Here is a 27,819-nt window from a genome sequence, read left to right on the forward strand (position 1 = left end):
AACAGTGCGATATATTTTTATTACTTACAGATATATTGTACAGTATGTGATAAAAATTCTCAAATCATTGCCCAGGTTTTAAACCAACATCGTGCTAGAAGCTCACAACAGAGCTTCCAGTGACCCAGGGCCGGGGGGGGGGGGGGGGGGAGATCAGGGAATGCAAGGAAACTCCGAACCTTTGGAACATCCAGCTTTAGCACGTAGAAGGCACCAATGGGAACTGCTCTGATCAACAAGACAGGAACACAAAACAAGAAATGAATACAGCATTTGGACAAAATGTAAACCTTACTTTTCAAAAACAGCTGTAAAGAATACTTCAAAAAGCACATATATAATTTTCACAATAGACAAAATATCTTAAGTGCTTTAAGCAATAGAGATGTTCAGACTGTGCTCTGCCTGCAGGCAATCTGCCTGAAGCATCATTCATTAACTGCCATAGCTAGAACTTTGGTTAAAAATATCATTGACCCTTCCCATTTTTTATAGAATAGTACAACTCTGATCTGTGCTTTGCACAGGAAAAATATATATATATATATTTCCATACATTCCTTTATATTATGGGCAGAGAGGCATCTTTTAAAAGCTCAAACACTCCTATTAACAGAAAAATTGTAAGCACTTTTCACAAGAAACCCGTTAGTTTTTTTGATGATACCTATTGTAAAGTTTACCACACTGGGACTCTGAATGACAACCCTCAACAATTCAAAGAAATTCCACCACCTCAAAAAAAAAAGTCAATGCTTCACTTAGTCTGGCACAGTTGTGGGTGGTCAGCGAGCTCGGTAGATGTCAGACTGTGGCTCTGCGGGCACTCTGTATTGTGCCTTGGTGTTGGTGATGGCTCCGTGTTTCTGTCGCAAGTGGAGTCGCAGCTGGCTCTTGTGACGAAAGTGCAGGTTACATTTCTCACACTAGAGAGAAAAAGGAACAATTTCAGTGGCAGGAAGATTTTAAAAATTCAAGTACAGGACTCACCGAGTACTAGTCTAGAAGGGCCAAGGTGTAAGTCCTGGCAGTGGGTTCGAGTCCAAGGGCAGACAGTGGAGTTGCGAATCCAGACTGTTAATCCAATTCAGCACCAAGGAACCATGCTGAGGAAGCACCATCAGCTCAGAGGGTCATCCCATTGGATAGGATGTTAAACCAAGCTCTGCTCTTTCCGTTTCAGATGCAGGGAGCAGGGGCGTTCGCTTTAGCGCTGGAGCAATATCTATCCCGCCAATTATCTGGTCATTTGCCTCACTGCAGTTTGGGATCTTTCGGTGTACAAACGGGCTGCTGCGTTTCCTACCTTATAACTGAGACTGTACTTCAACTGGGCAATTTTCACCCCCTCAACTGCCCAATACCAATACACTGTCACTGAAACTCAATGTAATTCAAGGGAAGAACTTTGGCAGTTTCTGGGCCATTAGGAGTTTTCACCAACTTCCAAACTAAACAATATGTTGGTCACACAAGTACATGTGTCCCTGTGATGATGAGCTCTGCAGCAAGCTCCATCTCACAACCCCCGCATGCTTCAAAGGTCAGCCACTTACAAACTCCGGCCTTTCATTCCTCAACCCGTCAGGGGGTCAGACTGACAAACGAACAGGTCAGACTCCTATATCCATGTCACCAAGGAAAGGACTGCCACCTGTTCCCCTAATGCCATCCAGGAGCCAATAGTCCCACTCATCTGGGATTCCAGGGTTGAAGGAGTCTGTTGGTGTCACAAGCTCAAATTCATAAAGAGTGAAGGGCAGCTGCTTTTGGGATGTGGCCATCAGCGCGGCGGATTCCAGAGTTGCCCATTCTTCATGGCCCCCAGTGATGGTGGATCAGTGTAGATTGTTCTGCAGAGGGTGCTTGCCGAGATTGGGTACAGGAGCCAGTGTGGGCACTATTCGGTGATTGAACTATCCAGGTGGTTATGGCCATGGACTTGGGTTTGATCATTTGGTTTGGGGCAATTCGAATCCAGGACCTCTGGGTTGCCCTCTCAGGACCAGTGGCCAACATAGTTACCCCTGCCCCATCAATCTTGTTCCCACTGTTTACTCACATGGTAAGGCTTCTCTCCTGTATGGATCCGAAGGTGACTCTTGAGTGTCTGCAGGTGTCGAAAGCGAGTACCACAGATCTCACATGGGTAGGGTTTCTCTCCAGTGTGGATCAGCACATGAGCTCGGAGGTGAGCTACCTTTGGAGAGAGAAGATTAAATTGAGATAAAGTAGAGCATTGATCTCCCAAAAACTGAGCTGTTACAACGGCCGTCTGTCCAGGAACCACATTTACCTAAAATCAATGTTTTTTGGGTATTGGCGTGACCGCCACAGGAAACAGTTTTCCATTTCACATCAAAACTAATTCAAATCTGAAAACCTATTAAATTGCCTCCTAGTCTTCTTCACTCAGAAGAACAATCCCACCCTCCACATATCACTCCCCATTGGGTCCAGGACATTCCAGTAAATCGAAGGTCTCGACATCATTTTCAAAATACCAACATTGGTCAGTGAATGAAGCAGGAATCCAATCATAGGGCCCGTCCCATACACCATCTTGTAACTACTAACCTCAGCTTGTGCAAAACAGTAAACTCAAAAACTCTTTTCAAGCACAGATGAGCCTTTACTGTGACACTCAAAGGCTTTACCGATAATGTCAGATTCACAGATTACAGCTTGCAATGATCCAGCTAACACCAACTATCTGATCTTATATCTGGAAAGTGAGTTTCACACGAGAAACAAAACAATCCACAAAGCCATTGATCGAGTTTCTTGCTGCTTTATATTGCAGAGGGAGAGATTTCCACTGTACACAATCAAATAAAGAGTTTCAATTTTACACTTTAATCTTTTGGTCAAAATATTTCATCCTTATTATAACTCCCACGAGAAAACCGTTGTTGATCTTCGCATGAGACTGGTGGAGTACGAGCTTCCTGGATAGGGGCGCAGGTGACTCAATGGAGCCCATTACGAACAACAGAAAAGCCAGCCCAAAGCAGGGCTGGGGATGGTTAGTTTTCTCAGTGGGGACTGTACTGGGAGCGAGGTGCTGCCTTGAACATAGAACATTACAGCGCAGTACAGGCCCTTCGGCCCTCGATGTTGCGCCGACCTGTGAAACCACTCTAAAGCCCATCTACACTATTCCCTTATAGTCCATATGTCTATCCAATGACCATTTGAATGTCCTTAGTTGTTGCAGACAGGGCATTCCATGCCCTTACTACTCTGAGTAAAGAACCTACCTCTGACATCTGTCTTATATCTATCTCCCCTCAATTTAAAGCTATGTCCCCTCGTGCTAGACATCACCATCCGAGGAAAAAGGCTCTCACTGTCCACCCTATGCAATTCTCTGATCATTTTAATTTTAATTTCTTGTATGCCTCAATTAAGTCACCTCTTAACCTTCTTCTCGCTAACGAAAACAGCCTCAAGTCCCTCAGCCTTTCCTCATAAGATTCATAGATTTCATAGAATTTACAGCGCAAAAGGAGGCCATTCGGCCCATCGAGTCTGCACCGGCTCTTGTAAAGAGCACCATACCATGGTCCACACCTCCACCCTATCCCCATAACCCAGTAACCCCACCCAACAGTAAGGGCAATTTTGGACACTAAGGACAATTTATCATGGCCAATACTCCTAACCTGCACATCTTTGGACTGTAGGAGGAAACTGGAGCACCCGGAGGAAACCCACGCACACACGGGGAGGATGTGCAGACTCCACACAGACAGTGACCCAAGCCGGAATCGAACCTGGGACCCTGGAGCTGTGAAGCAACTGTGCTATCCACAATGCTACCGTGCTGCCCTAGATCTTCCCTCCATACCAGGCAACATTCTGGTAAATCTCCTCTGCACCCTTTCCAATGCTTCCACATCCTTCCTATAATGTGGCGACCAGAATTGCACGCAATACTCCAAATGCGGCCGCACCAGAGTTTTGTACAGCTGCAACATGACCTCATGGCTCCTAAACTCTATCCCTCTACCAATAAAAGCTAACACACCGTATGCCTTCTTAACAACCCTCTCAACCTGGGTGGCAACTTTCAGGGATCTATGTACATGGACACCGAGATCTCTCTGCTCATCCACACTGCCAAGAATCTTACCATTAGCCCAGTACTCTGTCTTCCTGTTATTCCTTCCAAAATGAATCACCTCACACTTTTCTGCATTAAACTCCATTTGCCACCTCTCAGCCCAGCGCTGCAGCTTATCTATGTCCCTCTGTAACTTGTACCATCCTTCCGCACTGTCCACAACTCCACCGACTTGTGTCATCTGCAAATTTACTCACCCATCCTTCTACGCCCTTCTACAGAATATGGTTTATAGTTAAATAAACCTCTGTTCCCTTACTGCTGGCTTCCTCAAATTACTAAAATCCCAATTTGTCAACCTGAACCACAGGTCCAATCATCTGCTCAGGATAGCACCACCTCAAATATTTGGAGAGAAACCATTTGCAGGATAATGGTGAGTGGGATTAAGCAACTTTTTTAAAGAGGCACTATTGGTATGATAGCCTCCTCCAGTGGTGTAGGATTCCAAACGCTCCTACAAAGACTGGCGGCAGCTCAAGATTATGCGACAGCAGAGCTGCAGATTATTGACAGACTCAAATAATCCACTTTCTCATTCTTTCTTCCAAAATCAACAATCTCACATTTTTGCACATCGAATTCCATTTGCCAGATTTCTACCCTTCACTTAACCGGTCAATGTCCAAGTTATTTCTATCCTCCTTAAACCTGCCTTCTCTCCCACCTTTGCAAATCTGGCCACAGTACACTGTTCCCCCCTCTAAATCATTAATATATATTGTATAAGAGCGGAGGTCCCAGCATTGATCCCCGTGACACTCCACTGGAGTGCTCTCTAACTGGGGAGATCCTTCCATCACTACTCGCTGCCCACGGCCCTAACTCGCTGCTCAAGACCCTCGCATGAAATCCATCAGGACTTGGGCAGCCTGCAGTTTCCAATAATTTGCTCAGGATAACCTCCCTGGTGATGTAATTTTCCTGAGTTCCTCCCAGCTATCTCTGGGATGCTACTTGTACCCTCTGTGAAGATGATGCAAAATTCACCTGCTACCTCAATTCCGCAGGCTCACTTTGTACAGAACCAAAACTCACTAACTCTTTTATTTTTAAAATAGTTATAGGAAACGGACGGTCATTTTCTGTATATTTCTAGCTAGATTTCTCTCGCACTCTTAATTGTTGTCCTTCTTGATCTTTTAGTTACTTTTTGTTTTTAAAAGTTCTGTTCAATCTTCTGACCAACCTGCCACCTGTTTTTGCATAATTGTATGCTTTTTCTTTAAGTTTGTTAGTATTTGTAACTTTTGTTAGTTAAGCACGGATGGTGGGCCCACTCCAAGTATTGCGTGTTTTTGAAATATTCCCTTAAACGTCTACAACTGCATCTCTCTCTCTCGAGACATCCCTTAACCTCATTTGCCAATTCGGATGCCCTCATACTTGCCCTTATTTAAGGGTAAAATATGAGTCTTCAGACCCACTCTTCACTCCCTCAAACAATTTAAAATTTGATCGTATATGATGATTGCTATCTGGGTTGCCTTCACTACGATGTACCAATTAATCCAACCGCATTGCACAACACCAGGTATAATATAGCCGGCACCAGAAGGTGCTGCTTAAAGGAACTATACCAAAAAGATTCTATGAACTTCCTGAGTATGCTAGATCTGCCCATCTGACCCAGTCTATACATAGATTAAAATCCCCTTTCTGACAACCGCTCATTGTCTCTTCCTTTATGCCCTGTTCTACTGGGTCATTACAATTTGAGGACTGGTACACCACTGCCACAAGTGACTTTTTGTCTTCATCATTTCTTATCCCCACCAAAACACCTGGTTTCCTGAACTTGGATCACCCTCTCTCTATTGTGTTAGTTAACAGTGACATCAATCCACCTTTTCTAGCTTCCTGTCTTTCTGTCACAAACCCTTCAATATTCAGTTCCCAAATCGATGTCAGCCTGCCACTAACCAAAACAGGCCACCCTATTCTAAGGAGTTTGGCTGTCTTCAGTACAGAGTGACCAGGCATCCCTCCCACTCTCTAGTGTTGTCCAGAGTCTGCAGTTCAGCTTCACCTCAACAATCCTGATCCCAAACTCTTCTGCAGACAAATGTGCAACAATTAGATTGGACCAGTTAACCAATTAACAAATCAACTGCTGCCAACTGCAAAACTGAACCAGCCATTTAAATACTGTGGCTACAAGAGGTCAGAGGCTGGGAATCCTGCAGCCAGTAACTCACCTCCTGGTCACTCAGAGCCTGTCCACCATCTACAAGGCACAAGTCAGGAGTGTGATGGAAAACTCTCCACTTGCCTGATGTGCGCAGCTCCAACAACATCCAAGAAGCTCGACACCATCCAGGACAAAGCAGCCCGCTTGATTGGCACCCCTTCCACAAACATTCAAACCCTCCACCATCGACACGAGCCGTGTACCATCTACAAGGTGCACTGCAGTAATTCACCAAGGTTCCTCAGACAGTACCTTCCAAACCCACCACCATTACCATCCAGAAGGACAAGAGCAGCAGATACCTGGGAACCCCACCACCTGGAGGCTCCCCTCGAAATCACTCACCATCCCAACTGGGCAATATATCGCCGTTCCTCACTGTCGCTGGGGCAACATCCTGGAACTCTCTAACAACACTGTGGGTGTACCTACACCTCAAGGACTGCAGCGGTTCAAGAAGGCAGCTCACCCCCACCTTCTGAAGGGCAACTAGGGATGGGCAATAAATTCTGGCGACGCCCACATCCCGTAAATGAATTTTTAAAAAGCAAAGTAATTTTCAAAAGAAATCTGATAAATACTCGTTAGTGGCGAAATCTGATGGTGAAGAGCAGGGGAGTGGGATTAATTAGATAGTTTAATCTGGATACAAACCTGGACAAACCGTGCTCCACACGTCTCACATTTGTAGGGTTTTTCTCCTGAATGGATGCGAGTGTGAGTCTTCAGATTTGCAGGACGGTTGAACTGTGCTCCACAGATGTTGCACCGATAAGGTTTCTCACCTGCACGGGACAGAGCAGGAGGTCAGGAAGGGTGACCCATGACCAAAGCAACCCTCCCGCCCATCCCTCCCTCTCCAAACCAGCCCCAGTCCAGGCTCCTTACCCGTGTGCACAGTCTTGTGACTGGCTAGGTTCCCTTTGTAGCGGAAAGCAGCTTGGCATCGGTCACATTTGTAAGGCTTGTCGCTGTGTGATTGGACCATGTGCCTCTTGAGTGAGGCTTCGTCAGAGAATTTACAGTCACACTCACTGCAGAAGAAGGATCCATTCTCTGAAAAACACAACACATCCGGTTAGCTTCACCCATTCCTGGGCTGATACAACAGAATACATGGGAGATATCAGACTGCCTCTCCTCAAACCCATCTCGCACTCAATAGCCTGAAGCGCAAAGAGGGGAGGGGGGTTGAACTGGAGGGAGGGAGGGATGTCGATGCCTTGCTCATTATTTCTCAGGGAGACACTCATTCTCACTGCTACAATTTTCACACTTGAGGCAAAGTCAGGAGTGAGATCAGAACCAGGGGAAAGGGTGACGAGGGGACGATTCGCTCTCCCTCCCGGTCAGTGTGGGTCCCGGATGGGGAGGGACTCTCCCGGTCAGTGTGGGTCCCGGATGATTCACTCTCTCTCCCGGTCAGTGTGCCTCCCGGACGGGGAGGGACTCTCTCCCGGTCAGTGTGGGTCCCAGACGGGGAGGGACTCTCTCCCGGTCAGTGTGGGTCCCAGACGGGGAGGGACTCTCTCCCGGTCAGTGTGGGTCCTGGACGGGGAGGGACTCTCTCCTGGTCAGTGTGGGTCCCAGACGGGGACGATTCACTCTCCCCCGGTCAGTGTGGATCCCGGACGGGGAGGGACTCTCTCCCGGTCAGTGTGGATCCCGGACAGGGAGGGACTCTCCCGGTCAGTGTGGATCCCGGACGGGGAGGGACTCTCTCCCGGTCAGTGTGGATCCCGGACAGGGAGGGACTCTCCCGGTCAGTGTGGATCCCGGACGGGGAGGGACTCTCTCCTGGTCAGTGGGGGTCCCAGACGGGGACGATTCACTCTCCCCCGGTCAGTGTGGGTCCTGGACGGGGAGGGACTCTCTCCCGGTCAGTGTGGGTCCCGGACGATTCACTCTCTCTCCCGGTCAGTGTGGATCCCGGACGGGGAGGGACTCTCTCCCGGTCAGTGTGGGTCCCGGACGATTCACTCTCTCTCCCGGTCAGTGTGGATCCCGGACGGGGAGGGACTCTCCCGGTCAGTGTGGGTCCCGGACGGGGAGGGACTCTCCCGGTCAGTGTGGGTCCCGGACGGGGAGGGACTCCTCCGGTCAGTGGGGGTCCCGGACGGGGAGGGACTCTCCCGGTCAGTGTGGATCCCGGACGGGGAGGAACTCTCCCGGTCAGTGTGGATCCCGGACGGGGAGGGACTCTCCCGGTCAGTGTGGATCCCGGACGGGGAGGGACTCTCCCGGTCAGTGTGGATCCCGGACGGGGAGGGACTCTCCCGGTCAGTGTGGATCCCGGACGAGGAGGGACTCCTCCGGTCAGTGTGGATCCCGGACGGGGAGGGACTCCTCCGGTCAGTGTGGATCCCGGACGGGGAGGGACTCTCCCGGTCAGTGTGGATCCCGGACGAGGAGGGACTCCTCCGGTCAGTGTGGATCCCGGACAGGGAGGGACTCTCCCGGTCAGTGTGGATCCCGGACGGGGAGGGACTCTCCCGGTCAGTGTGGGTCCCGGACGGGGAGGGACTCTCCCGGTCAGTGTGGATCCCGGACGGGGAGGGACTCTCCCGGTCAGTGTGGATCCCGGACGGGGAGGGACTCACCCGGTCAGTGTGGATCCCGGACGGGGAGGGACTCTCCCGGTCAGTGTGGATCCCGGACGAGGAGGGACTCCTCCGGTCAGTGTGGATCCCGGACGAGGAGGGACTCTCCCGGTCAGTGTGGATCCCGGACGGGGAGGGACTCTCCCGGTCAGTGTGGATCAGGACGAGGAGGGACTCCTCCGGTCAGTGTGGATCCCGGACGAGGAGGGACTCTCCCGGTCAGTGTGGATCCCGGGCGGGGAGGGACTCTCCCGGTCAGTGTGGATCCCGGACGGGGAGGGACTCCTCCGGTCAGTGTGGATCCCGGACGAGGAGTGACTCTCCCGGTCAGTGTGGATCCCGGACGGGGAGGGACTCCTCCGGTCAGTGTGGATCCCGGACGGGGAGGGACTCCTCCGGTCAGTGGGGGTCCCGGACGGGGAGGGACTCTCCCGGTCAGTGTGGATCCCGGACGGGGAGGGACTCTCCCGGTCAGTGTGGATCCCGGACGGGGAGGGACTCCTCCGGTCAGTGTGGATCCCGGACGGGGAGGGACTCTCCCGGTCAGTGTGGATCCCGGACGGGGAGGGACTCTCCCGGTCAGTGTGGATCCCGGACGGGGAGGGACTCCTCCGGTCAGTGTGGATCCCGGACGGGGAGGGACTCCTCCGGTCAGTGTGGATCCCGGACGGGGAGGGACTGTCCCGGTCAGTGTGGATCCCGGATGGGGAGGGACTCTCCCGGTCAGTGTGGATCCCGGACGGGGAGGGACTCTCCCGGTCAGTGGGGGTCCCGGACGGGGAGGGACTCTCCCGGTCAGTGGGGGTCCCGGACGGGGAGGGACTCTCCCGGTCAGTGTGGGTCCCGGACCGGGAGGGACTCTCCCGGTCAGTGTGGATCCCGGATGGGGAGGGACTCCTCCGGTCAGTGGGGGTCCCGGACAGGGAGGGACTCCTCCGGTCAGTGGGGGTCCCGGACGGGGAGGGACTCCTCCGGTCAGTGGGGGTCCCGGACGGGGAGGGACTCTCCCGGTCAGTGGGGGTCCCGGATGGGGAGGGACTCCTCCGGTCAGTGGGGGTCCCGGACAGGGAGGGACTCCTCCGGTCAGTGGGGGTCCCGGACGGGGAGGGACTCCTCCGGTCAGTGGGGGTCCCGGACGGGGAGGGACTCTCCCGGTCAGTGGGGGTCCCGGACGGGGAGGGACTCCTCCGGTCAGTGGGGGTCCCGGATGGGGAGGGACTCTCCGGGGTTCCAGGGAATGTTCCGGTGTCCCGGCTTTGAATCCACCAGGGCCGATGGAGAAATTCGAAACCACCACCTGGGTCACTAATGTCCTTTCGGGAAGGGGAAATCTGCCATCCTTACCCGGCCTGGCCTACATGTGACTCCAGACCCACAGCAGTGTGTTTGACTCTTAACTGCCCCTCACTGAAATGGCCGAGTGGCCCTCCATTCGAGGGTAATTAGGGACAGGCAACAAAGCTGGCCCTGCCTGGCGACACCCACGTCCCAGAAACAGATTTCCCCCCCCCCCCAAAGCAAAATGTGTTCATCTCCCGGTGCTCGGTTCAAATCAAGAGTCTGTCTGACTGACTGACTGTGGGGTTACAGGTCGCATTGTGAGGGGACAATCAAAGACTTGGCAGCATTATGCTTTTTTACAGCTCCAACCCTCCTGAACTTTGCACAGAGACACTCACTTTTCTAACTCTGATCGAACCCACATATTCAATCCACAGTCTCAGCAATTGACCGAAAACAATGTTACTCAAGTGTTGCAAAGAGCAGATTTCCAGCTGGTAACGGTTTTGCTGCCTCACCTGAGCTGGAGTCGGAGAGTTCAGACTGGGTCTCGATCACTTCCTCCCCCAGGTGAGACACAGGTGTGTGACGACACAGCTCAGGGTGTTGGTCACCTGGGGACTCACACGAGCTACATTTGGCAGCGTAGGTTTCCGCTGGCGATGGCTGCTCCCGATCCAGTACAGACTCATCAACAGACCTTCAGTCAGAAAAGATCAAAGTCAGACTCTGCGGAAATCAGTAGAAACATAGAAAACAGGAGGCCATTCAGCCCTTGGGGACTGCATCAACACCACCCTCCTGCGCTCCCCCCATACCCCGGCACTAGTCACTGCACAGCAGCCAGCACCGCTGCCTCAGTGTCAGGGATCCGGGTTTGATTCCCGGCTTGGGTCACTGTCCGTGCGGAGTTTCCGCGTTCTCCCAGTGTGTGTGTGGGTTTCCTCCAGGTGCTCCGGTTGCCTCCCAGTCCAAAGATGTGCAGGTTAGGTGGATTGGCCGTGATAAATTGTCTTTTAGTGTCAAAAGGCACCAGGTGGGCTGCTGTGTCGGAGGGTGGGAGATGGGCCGAAGGACGTCCTTTTACACTGTAGGGATCATATGACTCTAGAAATCTAATTCAGTGGCTGGGCCCCCGCAGCCTCTGTGGTCGGGAATTCAACAGGTTTAGCACCCTGAGTGAAGACATTCCCATCTCAATTCTGAATGGCTGACCCTGCAGCAGAGACTGTGACCTCTTGTTCTAGCTCCTCCCCATCCAGAGGAGACAACATTCCTGCATAGAATCTACAGTGCAGGAGGCCATTCGGCCCATCAAGTCAGCACCGGCCCTTTGAAAGAGCACCCTACTTAAGCCCTCGCCTCCACCCTATCCCCGCAGAAGAGATTTACCAGAATGTTGCCTGGTATGGAGGGCATTAGCTATGAGGAGCGGTTGAATAAACTCGGTTTGTTCTCACTGGAACGAAGGAGGTTGAGGGGAGACCTGATAGAGGTCTACAAAATTATGAGGGGCATAGACGGAGTGGATAGTCAGAGGCTTTTCCCCGGGGTAGAGGGGTCAATTACTAGGGGGCATAGGTTTAAGGTGAGAGGGGCAAGGTTTAGAGTAGATGTACGAGGCAAGTTTTTTACGCAGAGGGTAGTGGGTGCCTGGAACTCGCTGCCGGAGGAGGTGGTGGAAGCAGGGACGATAGTGACATTTAAGGGGCATCTTGACAAATACATGAATAGGATGGGAATAGAGGGATACGGACCCAGGAAGTGTAGAAGATTGTAGTTTAGTCGGGCAGCATGGTCGGCACGGGCTTGGAGGGCCGAAGGGCCTGTTCCTGTGCTGTACTTTTCTTTGCTCTTTGTAACCCCACCTAACCTTTTTGGACACTGAGGGCAATTTATCATGGCCAAGCCACCTAACCCGCACATCTTTGGACTGTGGGAGGAAACCGGAGCACCCGGAGGAAACCCACGCACACACGGGGAGAACGTGCTGACTCCGCAGTCATCACAGGCCGGAATCAAACCCGGGACCCTGGAACTGTGAGACAGCAGTGCTAACCACTGTGCCACCCTGGTGCTGAGGCAGCAGTGCTAACCCGGGTCCCCGGCACTGGGAGGCTGTCGCGCTAGCCACTGTGCTACCGTGCCACATGCAGACTGTCCATCACTGTCGGAATTTTATACATTTCAATGAGGACCATAGAATCCCTAGTGAAGGAGGCCATTCGGCCCATCAAGTGTACACTGACTCTGAGGCACCCTACCTCGGGTCCACTCCCATCTACCTCATCCCCGAAACCCCACCTAACCTGCACATCTTTGGACTCATTCTTCTAAACGCCAGTGAACAGGCTCAGTCTACACAATCTCTCCTCATACGCCAATCCTGCCATCCCCAGAATCAGTCTGGTGAACCTTCACTGCACTCCCTTTGGCAAGTATACCAAAGCTGCCCACAATACTCCGGGGTGGTATCACCAAGACCCTGTGCAGCTGCAGCAAGACATCCCAGCTCCTGCACGCTAATCCTCTCGCACAGTAGGACATCCCAGCTCCTGCACGCTAATCCTCTCTCACAGTAAGACATCCCAGCTCCTGCACGCTAATCCTCTCGCACAGTAAGACATCCCAGCTCCTGCACGCTAATCCTCTCGCACAGTAGGACATCCCAGCTCCTGCACGCTAATCCTCTCTCACAGTAAGACATCCCAGCTCCTGCACGCTAATCCTCTCGCACAGTAAGACATCCCAGCTCCTGCACGCTAATCCTCTCGCACAGTAAGACATCCCAGCTCCTTCCCCCCATTCCTCTCGCACAGTAGGACATCCCAGCTCCTGCACGCTAATCCTCTCGCACAGTAGGACATCCCAGCTCCTGCACGCTAATCCTCTCGCACAGTAAGACATCCCAGCTCCTGCACGCTAATCCTCTCGCACAGTAAGACATCCCAGCTCCTGCACACTAATCCTCTCGCACAGTAAGACATCCCAGCTCCTGCACGCTAATCCTCTCGCACAGTAAGACATCCCAGCTCCTGCACACTAATCCTCTCGCACAGTAAGACATCCCAGCTCCTGCACGCTAATCCTCTCGCACAGTAAGACATCCCAGCTCCTGCACGCTAATCCTCTCGCACAGTAAGACATCCCAGCTCCTGCACGCTAATCCTCTCGCACAGTAAGACATCCCAGCTCCTGCACGCTAATCCTCTCGCAATGGAAGCCAACAGTCTTTTTTTTTTTATTCCTTATAAATTGAGTGTGCCAATTCTTTTTCTTCACCCAATTAAGGGCCAATTTAACGTGGCCAATCCACCTACCCGAAGTCATGGGGGCGAGACCCACGCAGGCACGGGGAAAATGTGCAAACTCCACACGGACAGTGACCTGGGCTGGGATCGAACACAGGTCCTCGACGCAGTGAGGCAGCAGTGCTAACCAGTGCGCCACATGCCATCTGCCTTCCTAACTGCTTGCTGAACCCGAATGCTTGTTTTCAGTGACTGGCTTACAAGGACACCCAGGTCCTCTTGTACATCAACATTTCCCAACCTATGGCCGTTTAAATAACACTGACATTCGGTCTCCATCGGAAGTGAATAATGTATCCTCGTTATACCGCATCTCACTCACTCTTGTCTAAATCACTTTGAAGCCTTTAACATCCTCCTCGCCACTCACACCAGTTTGTTACACCAGCAAACTTTGAAATATTATATTTGGTTCCCTCATCCAAACCATTATATATTGTGATTAGCTGGGGCCCAATCACTGATGCCTCTGGGACCCCATTAGTCACCGCCTGCTACTTCGAAAAAGGCCCATCTATTCCGGCTCAGTTTCCTGTCCAGCCAATTCTCAATCCATTTCCCCCAATCCCATGTGCTTTAATTTTACACACTAATCTCTTGTGGGTCTTCATCAAGATCTCTGAAAATCCAAATACACCACATCCACTGGTTCACCCTCATCTATTCTACTGGACACGTCCTCAAAAACCTCCAGTCGGTTTGTCAAACTTGATTTCCCTTTCATATTAGCGAGAGGCAGCACGGTTTTGAGAGTATTGACGAGAGGCAGCATGGTTTTGTGAAGGGGAGGTCGTGTCTCACTAACATGATAGAGTTTTTCGAGGAGGTCACAAAGATGACTGATGCAGGTAGGGCAGTGGATGTTGTCTATATGGAGTTCAGTAAGGCCTTTGACAAGGTCCCTCATGGCAGACTGGTAGAAAAGGTGAAGTCACACAGGACCAGGGGTGAGCTGGCAAGATGGATACAGAACCGGCTAGGTCATAGAAGGCAGAAAGAAGCAATGGTTGGGTGTTTTTCTGATTGAAGCGCTGTGACCAGTGGTGTTCCGCAGGGATCAGTGATGGGACCTTTGCTGTTCGTAGTATATATAAATGATTTGGTGGAAAATGTAATTGGTCTGATTAGTAAGTTTGCAGATGGCACAAAGGTTAGTGGAATTGCGGATAGCGATGAGGACTGTCAGAGGATACAGCAGGATTTAGATTGTTTGGAGACTTGGGTGGAGAGATGGCAGATGGAGTTTAATCCGGACAAATGTGAGGTAATGCATTTTGGAAGGTCTAATGCAGGTAGGGAATATAGAGTGAATGGTAGAACCCTCAAGAGTATTGAAAGTCATAGATCTAAGTGTACAGGTCCACAGGTCACTGAAAGGGGCAACACAGGTGGAGAAGGTAGTCAAGAAGGCATACGGCATGCTTGCCTTCATTGGCCAGGGCATTGAGTATAGAAATTGGCAAGTCATGTTGCAGCTGTATAGAACCTTAGTTAGGCCACACTTGGAGTATAGTGTTCAATTCTAGTCGTCACATTACCAGAAGGATGTGGAGGCTTTAGAGAGGGTGCAGAAGAGATTTACCAGAATGTTGCCTGGTATGGAGGGCATTAGCTATGAGGAGCGGTTGAATAAACTCGGTTTGTTCTCACTGGAACGAAGGAGGTTGAGGGGGGACCTGATAGAGGTCCACAAAATTATGAGGGGCATAGACAGAGTGGATAGTCAGAGGCTTTTTCCCCAGGGTAGAGGGGTCAATTACTAGGGGGCATAGGTTTAAGGTGAGAGGGGCAAGGTTTAGAGTAGATGTACGAGGCAAGTTTTTACACAGAGGGTAGTGGGTGCCTGGAACTCGCTGGCGGAGGAGGTGGAAGCAGCGACGATAGTGACATTTAAGGGGCATCTTGACAAATACATGAATAGGATGGGAATAGAGGGATACGGACCCAGGAAGTGTAGAAGATTGTAGTTTAGTCGGGCAGCATGGTCGGCACGGGCTTGGAGGGCCGAAGGGCCTGTTCCTGTGCTGTACATTTCTTTGCTCTTTGTAACCCCACCTAACCTTTTTGGACACGGAGGGCAATTTATCATGGCCAAGCCACCTAACCCGCACATCTTTTGGACTGTGGGAGGAAACCGAAGCACCCGGAGGAAACCCACGCACACACGGGGAGAACGTGCTGACTCCGCAGTCATCACAGGCCGGAATCAAACCCGGGACCCTGGAGCTGTGAGACAGCAGTGCTAACCACTGTGCCACCCTGGTGCTGAGGCAGCAGTGCTAACCCGGGTCCCCGGCACTGGGAGGCTGTCGCGCGAGCCACTGTGCTACCGTGCCACATGCAGACTGTCCATCACTGTCGGAATTTTATACATTTCAATGAGGACCATAGAATCCCTAGTGAAGGAGGCCATTCGGCCCATCAAGTGTACACTGACTCTGAGGCACCCTACCTCGGGTCCACTCCCATCTACCTCATCCCCGAAACCCCACCTAACCTGCACATCTTTGGACTCATTCTTCTAAACGCCAGTGAACAGGCTCAGTCTACACAATCTCTCCTCATACACCAATCCTGCCATCCCCAGAATCAGTCTGGTGAACCTTCACTGCACTCCCTTTGGCAAGTATACCAAAGCTGCCCACAATACCCCGGGGTGGTATCACCAAGACCCTGTGCAGCTGCAGAAAGACATCCCAGCTCCTGCACGCTAATCCTCTCGCACAGTAAGACATCCCAGCTCCTGCACGCTAATCCTCTCTCACAGTAAGACATCCCAGCTCCTGCACGCTAATCCTCTTGCACAGTAAGACATCCCAGCTCCTGCACGCTAATCCTCTCGCACAGCAAGACATCCCAGCTCCTGCACGCTAATCCTCTCGCACAGTAAGACATCCCAGCTCCTGCACGCTAATTCTCTTGCACAGTAGGACATCCCAGCTCCTGCACGCTAATCCTCTCGCACAGTAAGACATCCCAGCTCCTGCACACTAATAGGCATACGGCATGCTTGCCTTCATTGGCCGGGGCATTGAGTATAGAAATTGGCAAATTATGTTGCAGCTGTATAGAACCTTAGTTAGGCCACACTTGGAGTACAGTGTTCAATTCTGGTCGCCACACTACCAGAAGGATGTGGAGGCTTTAGAGAGGGTGCAGAAGAGATTTACCAGAATGTTGCCTGGTATGGAGGGCATTAGCTATGAGGAGCGGTTGAATAAACTCGGTTTGTTCTCACTGGAACGAAGGAGGTTGAGGGGAGACCTGATAGAGGTATACAAAATTATGAGGGGCATAGACAGAGTGGATAGTCAGAGGCTTTTCCCCGGGGTAGACGGGTCAATTACTAGGGGGCATAGGTTTAAGGTGAGAGGGGCAAGGTTTAGAGTAGATGTACGAGGCAAGTTTTGTACGCAGAGGGTAGTGGGTGCCTGGAACTCGCTACCGGAGGAGGTGGTGGAAGCAGGGACGATAGTGACATTTAAGGGGCATCTTGACAAATACATGAATAGGATGGGAATAGAGGGATACGGACCCAGGAAGTGTAGAAGATTGTAGTTTAGTCGGGCAGCATGGTCGGCACGGGCTTGGAGGGCCGAAGGGCCTGTTCCTGTGCTGTACTTTTCTTTGTTCTTTGTAAACCCAGGTTAACTTTCTCTAATCCCATTGATATTTTCTAAATCTCCTGTTATCACATCCTTTATAATAAACTCCAGTATTTTCCCGACCATTGACATTAGACTAACCGGTCTGTGATTCCCGGTTTTCTCTCTCCCTCCATTTTTAAACAGCGGAGTTACATTTGCCACCCTCCAATCTACTGGGACGGTTCCAGAATCTACAGAATTTTGGAAGATGACAACCAACACATCCATTATTTCCATGGCAACCTGCTTAAGTATCCTGGGATGTAGATTATCAGGTCCTGGGGATTTATCAGGTTTCAATCCCATTAATTTCTCCAGCACTACTTTTTAATCATACTATTTTCCTTCAATTCCCCCTTCTCACTAGACCCTTGGTTCTTTAGCATTTGGGGAATATGGTCATTACACCACGAAGCTGCAGTGCACATATCGAGTCTCCAAGATGCAACAAGAATACACAACTGCATTCACTGTACATGGTTTATAAAAGTATAATAGTATGGTTCTGGTGGTTGTGTGGGCGAGCTGCAGAAGTGAGGCAAATTGAGCAACACACTGAATGACATCCTCTGTGCTGCAAGATTGCAGGATTATGAAGCTCCGTGTACCTGTTAACAATGCTGTTAAGCTTGCTTGCCTGGGGAATGTGCAGATCATCCCCATCAACATCCATTTTTGCTGGTGTTTGACTGCCCAAAGTCTCGATGTCAGCAGCGCACTGTCGGAAAGGAGGAGAAGCGGTGAAGGTTACAGCTGAACCATTTGCAGGCTCAAGCGGATTGTTATTTTCAGTTTTTGAGCTCTGGTTCAATGAGTTGAGGATAATGAATTTGTATTTTTTCCAGTTACATGCTTTGGGGTCAATGGGACTCTTGGCGGTGGGCGACTCCGAACATTGGCTCCTGAAGGCGTTCCTGCTGCTGCTCGATTCAGTTGGTGAGTTGGGCTGACAGTCAGATTTCAGAGGGCTGCGGGGTCCAATCAGAGGCCCTTTGTGATTAACAGGCAGGTTACTTGATTCCAAGAGTCCCCTCCTATCCTCCTTCAGGACGTGGCTTTCTTCAACCTTCCTGTTATTCAGCAATGACGAAGAGCAGTTTGCCAAGTTACTAATGGAGGATTGCATGACCATTTTGGAACTGGGTGTTTGATTGTAGTGCAAATCCATTTTCACATCACCCTCTCTACAAACCTCTCTGGGAGAGAAAATCGCTGCATGACAAACATTGGAGATGTCGGTGACAGACCTGCTGTTGTACTTTGTGAAACCCGTGTCACTATCCTGCTGCACATAGCTACCCTGGTACCTCCGGAGTTTGGAGACATCCGACAACGGGACATGCGAGTCCCGGAATTCATTAACCAAGTAAGGATTTGCAGAGTAACTGTGAACAGGGATGTGGCTGTACAAAGGGTAAGGATGCGGAGATGGAGTCGGAGTCATTACATTGTAGACACGAGAACTCAAAGGCCTCCCATTGGGAGCTGTTGCTTCCCGAATCAGGTGCTCGGTAACTTCAGATTTTCGAAAGCTTAATGCTTCAGGAGGTAACATTGTATTACTGGAGAGAAAGTCGTGCCGGGGCGAGCTGATTGTAGAACAGATATCTTCACTGTTGGGAAACAAATCGAGGTTAGTAACTATTTGAGCAACTGGAGGCTATTACTAGCAAAATTGACCAGTTTCCCTCCACCCCCTTCCCCATAGCTCCACTCACACCAAACCAAGTCTCCCCTCTTCCTTCACACACAACCCTCCTAGAGCTTGCTCCCCCATTGGCTGATCACATGGGCTGAACTCCCACCTTAACCCCACATCAGTCTTGGATATATTTTAATGACTTCACCGTTTCTAGGTAAAGAGCTCCAACATTGGGGTGAAGACATTTCTCAGCTGCATCTGACATTGCCAACCTCATCGTGAGGATATGATCCCAGGTCTTCGATTCCCATCAGGAATCACGTCATTCTCCTCAACTCAATACAGGCTCAGTCATCCCAGAAATCACCCCCTCAATCATAGTCTACAGCATCTGCGGCGGTCAAAAACCACCAAACTATTCCAATCCCATTTTCCAGCACTTGGCCCATCGCCGTGACTGCCCTGGGATCGAAATACTTCTGAAATGTTCGGAGGGTCTCTGCCTCCACCTTTCAGGCAGTGAGTTCCAGACTCCCACCCCCCTCTGGGTGAAAGGTTTTTCCTCACATCCCCTCTAACCCTCCTGCCCCTCACCTTAAATCTCTGCCCCCTGGTCATTGATCCCTCCACCAAGGGGAAAAGTTTCTTCCTGTCTCCTCTATCTATGTCCCTCATAATTTTATACATCTCAATCCTGTCCCCCCTCGGTCTCCTCTGCTCCAAGGAAAACAACCCCAGTCTATCCAATCTCTCTTCATAACTAAAACTCTCCAGCCCGGACAACATCCTGGTAAATCTCCTCTGCTCCCTTTCCAGTGGATATCACATCCCTCCTGTAATGTGGATTCCAGAACGGCACACAATACTCTCGCTGTGGCCTAACCAACGTTTTATACACTTCCAGCATAACCTCCCTGCTCTTAAACTCTATGCCTCGGCTAATAAAGGCAAATATACCTGTGCCTGCTTAACCTCTGTCTACCTTAAGGGACGGGAGTACATGCAGACCAAGGTCCCTCTGATCCTCGCTGCTTCCCAGGGTCCTGCCGTTTATCCTGTATTCCCTTTGCCTTGTTTGTCCTGCCCAAGTGTGTCGTATTGATCAAAGCCTCAGAATCTGATATTAATTAGATCACGTCATTCTCCTCAACTCAATACAGGCTCAGTCATCCCAGAAATCAGTCAGGTGAACCTTGCATGCACCCCAGCTCAAGCCCTGCCCCTAGGTAAGGAGACTCAAACTGTTCAAAATTCTACGTTCCCCTTGGGACAGAACTATATATATATATATATATATATATATATATAATCTTAGGCTGACATTAGCACTGCAATGAAGTTGCTGTGAAAATCCCCTAGTCGCCACATTCCGGCGCCTGTTCGGGTACACCGAGGGAGAATTCAGAATGTCCAATTCACCTAACAGCGCGTCTTTCGGGACTTGTGGGAGGAAACCGGAGCAGCCGGAGGAAACCCACGCAGACACGGGGAGAACGTGCAGACTCCGCACAGACAGTGACCCAAGTCAAGAATCGAACCCGGGGTCCTAACGCTGTGAAGCCACAGTGCTAACCACTGTGCTACAGGCCCCGTCCCATAAAAGTTATGATTCAGTAACAAGAGCGTGCCAGCATCTGCAATGAAGATCAGTAACTAGGTGATAAGATTTAATAACATTGGTAACAGACCTACGGGAGGAGAGCACAATATCCCTCTCCCCAATTTGGTTGGATGTCAGTATTTGGAATGATTGGTCTGAAAAGGTGGAAGGTGATTCGGTGAATCATTTGAACAGATTTGGATAGGTGCTTTGAGAAGGACGAGCTTACAGAGTCACAAGCAAAAAGCAGGGGCATGGGATGATGCACAATGTTTCTTATAAAATGCCAGCACAGGTGCGACGGCTGAATGGCCTGTGGTGGGTGACACGCTGGGATTCTATCAAGGTTCAAATCTGCTCTCACCAAAGCCCAAATTAAATTGCAACAAGGCTTCCTAACTGTTAAACTCCAAACCCCTTACAAAAAGGACAAGCATACTATTTGACTTTGTAACTGCTTGCTGTACCTGTAGAACCATGTTCCACATTGGAAACGCCTTGTACACAAACCAACAGTAAACGGTTAGCTGCCTCACCTGGACTGCAGGTATCTGCGGCAAGCATCTGCTACGTGGTCCATTTGCAGGTAGAGAGCTGTACTCATCACCACCACGATACTGCTGTCCCTCAGAGGCAAGCGGGACGTGTACATGAAATCCAATAGTATTCCAAATCCCTCGGCGTCAACATCTGGGTCCAAACTAATCAAATTCAAGTTGAACTTCAACTGATCAGTGAAGATAGCGTAGAAAAGGCCACTGAAAAACCAAACAACAGCCAGTTTGTCAGCTTGTTCCATGTGGATGTTTAAATATCCCAAATCCCCGCACAGTGGAGTTGCACACAAGTCACTAATGTTCAAACGAGACAGTCCAATCTGATACTGGCCATGCGACCAGGCAACTCACCATGGTTACCCACGACAGTTCTAATATGATTTGTGAATGCTCCTTTCGAGAAGTCACGAAGGAACCACATTAAAATCCAGGTTCCAGTTCTAGCCTAGCCTGAGTGAGGAGGATTGTGGAGCTGTGGATGGCCTCTGGAGGGGCAGGAGGCAGGAAATGAAAATTGCAATAAGATCCCCACAATGCAGAAGGCCATTTTGTCCATCAAGCCTGTACCAACCCTCTGAAAGAGCACCCTTTCTCGGCCCACATTCCCACTCTATCCCCATAGCCCTACCTGTGGGAGGAAACCGGAGCACCTGGAGGAAACCCACACAGACACGGGGAGAACATCAGAGACCCACGGATTCACCTCAGTGCCAGGGACCCGGTTTGATTCCGACCTTCAGTGATTGTGTGGAGTTTGTATGCAAGGGGTTCCTCCCACAGTCCAAAGATATGCAGATTACGAGGGGCTACAGGGATAGGGGAGTGGGCCTAGGTAGGGGACTCTTTCAGAGGTTCAGTGCAGAACCGATGGGCCGAATGGCCTCCTTCTGCACAGTAGGAATTGGAAGGTTCTATGGTGCTGCGAGGCAGTGCTAACCACCGAGCCACCTTGCCTGGGAACCTCGAGCTGTGAGAAATCTTGTTTTTATTCATTTACAGGATGTATGTGTCACCAGCTGGGCCAGCACATCCTGAATTGCCCTTGAACAGAGTTGCTTGCTGGATCATTTCAGAGGGGAGTTAAGTGTCAACCACATTGCTGTGGGTCTGGAGCCACATGCAGGCCAGGCCGGGTAAGGACGGCAGATTTCCTTCCCTAAAGGACATGAATGAACCAAAAGGGTTCTTATGGCAATTGACAATGATTTCATAGAATCGTTGCAGTGCAGAAGGAGCCCATTCAGTCTTCCCTAAAGGACATTAGTGAACCAGATTGGTTATTAATGACAGTAAAATACTGCAGATGCTGGAAATCTGAAATAAAAGCACAAGTGGAAATGTCAGCAGGTCTGGCAACATCTAAGAAAGTCAGACTCAAATGTAACTCGATGTCTCTCTCGACAGATACTGCCAGACCCGCTGAACGTTTCTGAATCTGCTGGGTTTTTAGCACACTCAGATACGGTCGCCATTCCGGAGATTAGATTGTCAATTCCAGATTCATTCACTGAATTCAGATTTCACCCGATGGGTTCAAATCCCACCTGTACCTATGTCCTCGGGGCATTAAGCTGGGATTCAGGGTGGCCGGCAGTGACATCACTGTCTCCCCACCCCCAGTGTGACTTCATGTCTGTTGCTGGCTTATCGTTGGGAAGTTGCCAGCGAATCCAATGTGATGGCTCCATGGTAAAGAGACAGGCCCATGATTGAAGCGACGCAAGGCCTTGCATTTCTATAGCGCCTTTCACAACCCAGGTGCTGGAGCCGGCAGCATCAGCCTCAATTCCATGCCTCTGTCGTGGGGTTTGAAGCCATAGCCTCCTGACCGGAGGTTAAGTGTCACCCAGTGTGCCTCAGCTGACCCCAGTGAAGTAAATACAAGAGGGGGCCCTTTCCTTCACCCGGTTTGTACTTTATGGGTCTGATTTAATGGCTCTTCACTGGTCCCACCTGCATGCCATGAGCACAGTCTTGTGGGCCCGAAAACGCTGCCGATCCACCAGGATTGTAACATCCGTCAGAATGTCCCGGGACCTCAGTCTATTCAGATTGAACAGCACATCACTCGCATGGCGGGTAAACTGGATACAACTGTCTGCCGTTGAGGCCATAGCGTCTGAAACACAAAAGACCGATGTTTACAGCCAGCAAATCAACAAGCCAGAGAATCACCAGTCTCACACAATTCCGCCAGCACTTCCGGTTTAATCGTTTCATTATCACAACTTGACCCGGGATTCCCACTTTGATCAACAAAGTGCTGAAGGCCTTTAATCGAGATTCTATTCAGTGTCATTTCAATTCTTGCACAATTTTAGCCATCCAAATAAATCGCAACAGCATGCAGTTATCCAACCTGTATCAATTGAGCCACTCCCGTTCACAGTGCACCCCAAATACATTAAGATCGGTGTTAAGTACATGGATACAATTAACAACCACTTTCAAATTACTTCAGACTTTAATCAACCTGAGAATAGCTTCCAGTGAAATTTACAAAGATGGTCAGGGTTCTAATATTTTCCAGTAATGTAAACTCAAAAGTCCAACCTGATGAACTTACCCTGGTGAGTGGCCCGGTGCTCAACAACTGTGCAGTCTGAAAACAGGACAAAAAAATACAAAGATGAGTCACTAGTGGTTTCAGTCACATCATTAAAAGCCAGCGATATAGCCTCTGTGGGATGTCCTCAAGAGAACCAACAAACTTTGCAGAATCAAAGGCCACAAAATATCAAATTAAAACTTCCTTTCTGAGCAGACAGTTCACCGTTTCTGCACAGGACGATATCAGTTCCTGACAGACCAACTCCAAGACACAGTTCCTGCCCAAACAAGATCACTTCCATCATTGCAGTTTGGAGTGCCAGGATTAAAATACTCTTGCTCAAATAGCGAATGAACAGTGACATACTGTCAGGACCAACTGTATCATGGACAATAAAATGTAGGAGCAGAAATAGGCCACTCAGCCCATCAATTCTGGTCCACCATTCAACGAGATCATGGATGATTTGACATAATTCCTCAACTCCACTTTCCCACCATATCCCCATAAACGCTGATTCCCTTACGGATTAAAAACCTCTATCGCAGCCTTGGACATAATTAACGGTCCAATCTCTACAGCTCTCTGCGGTAAAGAATAGGTGTCTGGCTTCCAGTTCCGTTCAAGCTCTGAGGGTGGGAGCTATGAATGTGGGTTCAACGGCACCCCCGAGTGAGACAACACACGTGACTCTCGCAACCAGCTCGAATGGGAGATTTGATAAAAGAGACACAAGTCACATTGGACAGCTTACACCATTTTACTCTGCACAGTGCAAAGAGAAGAATCCATTCTGGATACTCCCTGACCCCAGGCAAACCAGGGACTCGGGCCTGTCTGTGCATCGCTCTCATTACTCCAGAACTGCACCTCTGGCATTGTGAATGTGGCAGCAGATTGATGGACCCCACTCCAGTCATCCTCATCGTTCTCCCCCCTCCACCCCCCGCCCAACTCTCTCACCTGGTTTTACTGCACTATCAAACCATCAGAAAACTTTCCAAATGAACTCGTGTGAACTTGCAGAGGGAGATTTTACACCTACATTTCAGAGGAATTAAAGTGTCTCTGATTTCACCTTTCCACTTTGCTGTCTCTCTCGGAGAAAAGCCAGTCAGTTACTTCAAAGAAATCACTATCAGTTAAAGCAGGTTTTATGATTCTAAAGAAAAATTTCCAGGTGGGTTTGATGCAAAAAAGTTGGTTTGATTAAAAATGTCCCCCCCACCCACAGCCTCTGACAGTGGGAAACCAGAAGCAAGTGGGCAAGCTTTTCTTTCAATTATTTCCATTGGATGGGGATGTTGCTGACAAGGTCAAGCATTTATCACCCATCCCTTGAGAGGGTGACGGGCTGCCTTCTGCAACAATTGCAGCTGGACACTGGAGGGAGCTGCAGGAAAGCGAATGCTGGGCGAGGGGCGAGAGGGGGGGTAAAAAGGTGTAGAGTTGACCCGCGTGGGGTCAAATCGAAGCTCCCAACCCTGACGCTCTGGACTGGTAGCAGCACCCAGCAGCCTCAAATACTCAAGATATTACAGGCTGGAATTGAGGTAACATTCTTCAATGGGAACACTCACCGAAGAGAATGGGGCACCTCACCATCACGTGCTCCAAACTCCCTCCTTTTACAAATCCTCCCATTCATCTGCTGTTCCCGTATCTTGTTTTTCCTCCCAAACAGATGCTCGCACCTCCAGATTAAATTCCATTGACCACTTGTCTGCCCACTTCAGCAGGCCCCCTCCCCGGTGGGAGCACTGCGTGGGCACAGGGCGCCACCTCGCAACAGCAAGTTCGTGCCATTTCCTAGAATCAATGTTTACCCCTCAACCAACCTCACTAAATAAATCTGATTATCATCGTGTGGGGAGGGGGGGGCAGGAGGGGATGCTCTTTCAGACAATTAGTGCAGACCTGACGGGCTGAATGGCCCCCTAGACTGTAGGGACTCTATTTCCAGGCTTACCGACCGGATCAGGGAAAGTTGCCCAACACATCCCCGCGGAGACACTCAGCCACCGGCCCCATTCACAACGCAACACCGCCTGAGGCCGCCAGGCGGCGCTGCCAGTCGCCTGCAGTACCGGCTGAGTCCGACAGGAGGCGCTGCCCGTCGCCTGCAGTACCGGCTGAGTCCGACAGGAGGCGCTGCCCGTCGCCTGCAGTACCGGCTGAGTCCGACAGGAGGCGCTGCCCGTCGCCTGCAGTACCCGGCTGAGTCCGACAGGAGGCGCTGCCCGTCGCCTGCAGTACCCGGCTGAGTCCGACAGGAGGCGCTGCCCGTCGCCTGCAGTACCCGGCTGAGTCCGACAGGAGGCGCTGCCCGTCGCCTGCAGTACCCGGCTGAGTCCGACAGGAGGCGCTGCCCGTCGCCTGCAGTACCCGGCTGAGTCCGACAGGAGGCGCTGCCCGTCGCCTGCAGTACCCGGCTGAGTCCGACAGGAGGCGCTGCCCGTCGCCTGCAGTACCCGGCTGAGTCCGACAGGAGGCGCTGCCCGTCGCCTGCAGTACCCGGCTGAGTCCGACAGGAGGCGCTGCCCGTCGCCTGCAGTACCCGGCTGAGTCCGACAGGAGGCGCTGCCCGTCGCCTGCAGTACCCGGCTGAGTCCGACAGGAGGCGCTGCCCGTCGCCTGCAGTACCCGGCTGAGTCCGACAGGAGGCGCTGCCGTCGCCTGCAGTACCCGGCTGAGTCCGACAGGAGGCGCTGCCCGTCGCCTGCAGTACCCGGCTGAGTCCGACAGGAGGCGCTGCCCGTCGCCTGCAGTACCCGGCTGAGTCCGACAGGAGGCGCTGCCCGTCGCCTGCAGTACCCGGCTGAGTCCGACAGGAGGCGCTGCCCGTCGCCTGCAGTACCCGGCTGAGTCCGACAGGAGGCGCTGCCCCTCCGCGGGTCGCGGAGGCAAAGTGAGAAAAAAAAGAAACAGAGAAACTGACCCCGGGGCTGAGACTGGGGGGGGGGGGGGAGAAAGAGAGGGGGTCCGGGGGGGGGTCCCGGTTGGGGGGGGGGGCGGATTTGTGGGGGGGGGGCCCTGGTTGGGGGGGGGGGTCCCGGTTGGGGGGGGGGGGGGTCCCGGTTGGGGGGGGGGGGGTCCCGGATTTGGGGGGGGGGTCCCGGTTGGGGGGGGGGTCCTGTTTGGGGGGGTCCCGGTTGGGGGGGGTCCCGGTTGGGGGGGGGGGGGGTCCCGGTTGGGGGGGGGGGGGGGGTCCCGGTTGGGGGGGGGTCCGGGCCGGGCAGCTGGGTTGACGTCCCGGGGATCAGAGCCATCCGGAGCTAACGGGAAGACAGCTGCCGGGGGCTAGCACGGGCCGGACGGGCGGAATGTCCTCGTTTCTCCCCCCCGGGAATCAGCGCCAGTCCCGCCCGGAGGAGCCGCAGCTCCGGCCCCGGGAAAGAGGCTCCTTCACCCGGCCTGACAGCCACCCGGGGCCCCGGCTCCCTCCCCGGCCGCAGCTCCGCACCGGGGCCGCTGCTCAGGGACTGGAGCCCGGAGCCTCCCCGGATCCGAGCCCGCAGCCGCTCCGCTGAACCCGGCTCCCGGCCGCAACACCCGCCACCGGCCCCGGCTCTGCCCCGCTCCCCCCGGCTCCGCTCTCTGTCCCCAGCCCCGGCCCCTCTCCCCGGCCCGAGCCCCGCTCTGCCCCTCTCCCCGCCCTGCTCCCCCAGCCCTGCTCCCCGGCCCCTCTCCCCGCCCCGGGCCCACCTGCCGCCGCCGCAGCTCCTTCCCGGAACCGCTGTCGCTTCTCAGAATCGGCCGGCGGTAATTCCGCGAATTTGAGCTGCGGACGGGACCATTCCAGGAAGCCGAGGGGGGGCGGCCACGGCCCGGTGGCGGGAAGGGCTCCATGCTGCCGGGAGACAGCTGCTACCTCTGCCGTTCCGGTATTAATACGTTAAAGAGAGTCGCTTCCAGCCCGGCTGCCACTCCCGGCGGATTCCCGCCGCTTCCCGGGGATCCTCCGTCCCGATACCCCCCTCCCGTCCCCCGGCGGATGGTTCAGGTGATCACGTGACCGCCTCGCAGTGACGTAACAGCCGAGATGGAGATTTCAGCACGGAATTCTGAGAACTAGGGGGCGGGGCCTTCGCGTCAGGGGGCGGGACCTCCGCGTCATGGGGCGGGACCACCGTGTCGGGGGGCCGGGTTTCCCGTCAGAGGGCGGGGTCTGCGGGTCAGGGGCGCGCCGTCGCATCAGGAGGCGGGGTCATGACGTCAGAGGGCGGGGTCCTCGCGTCAGGGGGATAATTGCTGATGCTAATTAACCGTCCGGGAGCGGGGGCGGGGCCGAGAGATGACAGAGAGCCCGAGGC

General features: G+C 52.1%; 1 protein-coding gene across 2 annotated transcripts; it reads right to left on the reverse strand.

Moving 5' to 3' along the window:
• bcl6aa (BCL6A transcription repressor a) lies at positions 1-27,292 on the reverse strand. 2 transcript variants are annotated; one of them, XM_072473628.1, is made up of 10 exons: positions 27,212-27,292; positions 23,522-23,557; positions 22,909-23,074; positions 20,935-21,156; positions 17,765-18,769; positions 10,717-10,898; positions 7,206-7,373; positions 6,972-7,102; positions 2,063-2,200; positions 1-926 (listed from the first exon to the last, which is right to left on the reverse strand). In XM_072473628.1, the coding sequence occupies exons 3-10, from the start codon at positions 23,067-23,069 to the stop codon at positions 786-788; spliced, it is 2,148 nt and encodes a 715-aa protein (XP_072329729.1). In that variant the 5' UTR covers positions 23,070-23,074; positions 23,522-23,557; positions 27,212-27,292; the 3' UTR covers positions 1-785. The 2 variants fall into 2 exon arrangements, with proteins under 2 accessions (XP_072329729.1, XP_072329728.1); XM_072473627.1 differs by lacking the exon at positions 27,212-27,292 and adding an exon at positions 25,087-26,411.
• Positions 27,293-27,819: the final 527 nt, after the last annotated feature.

This window comes from Scyliorhinus torazame, chromosome 14, assembly GCF_047496885.1.
Source record: "Scyliorhinus torazame isolate Kashiwa2021f chromosome 14, sScyTor2.1, whole genome shotgun sequence".
NCBI lineage: Eukaryota > Metazoa > Chordata > Chondrichthyes > Carcharhiniformes > Scyliorhinidae > Scyliorhinus > Scyliorhinus torazame.

Excerpts from the sequence above, each read along its gene's own strand:
- bcl6aa (XM_072473627.1), bottom strand. The coding sequence starts at position 25,150 with ATGGGAGGATTTGTAAAAGGAGGGAGTTTGGAGCACGTGATGGTGAGG. Across the intron at positions 23,075-23,521 it reads GCACCGGGCCACTCACCAGG|ACGCTATGGCCTCAACGGCA; the intron begins GTAAGTTCATCA and ends TTTGTGTTTCAG. Across the intron at positions 10,899-17,764 it reads CTTAACAGCATTGTTAACAG|GTCTGTTGATGAGTCTGTAC; the intron begins GTACACGGAGCT and ends TTCTGACTGAAG.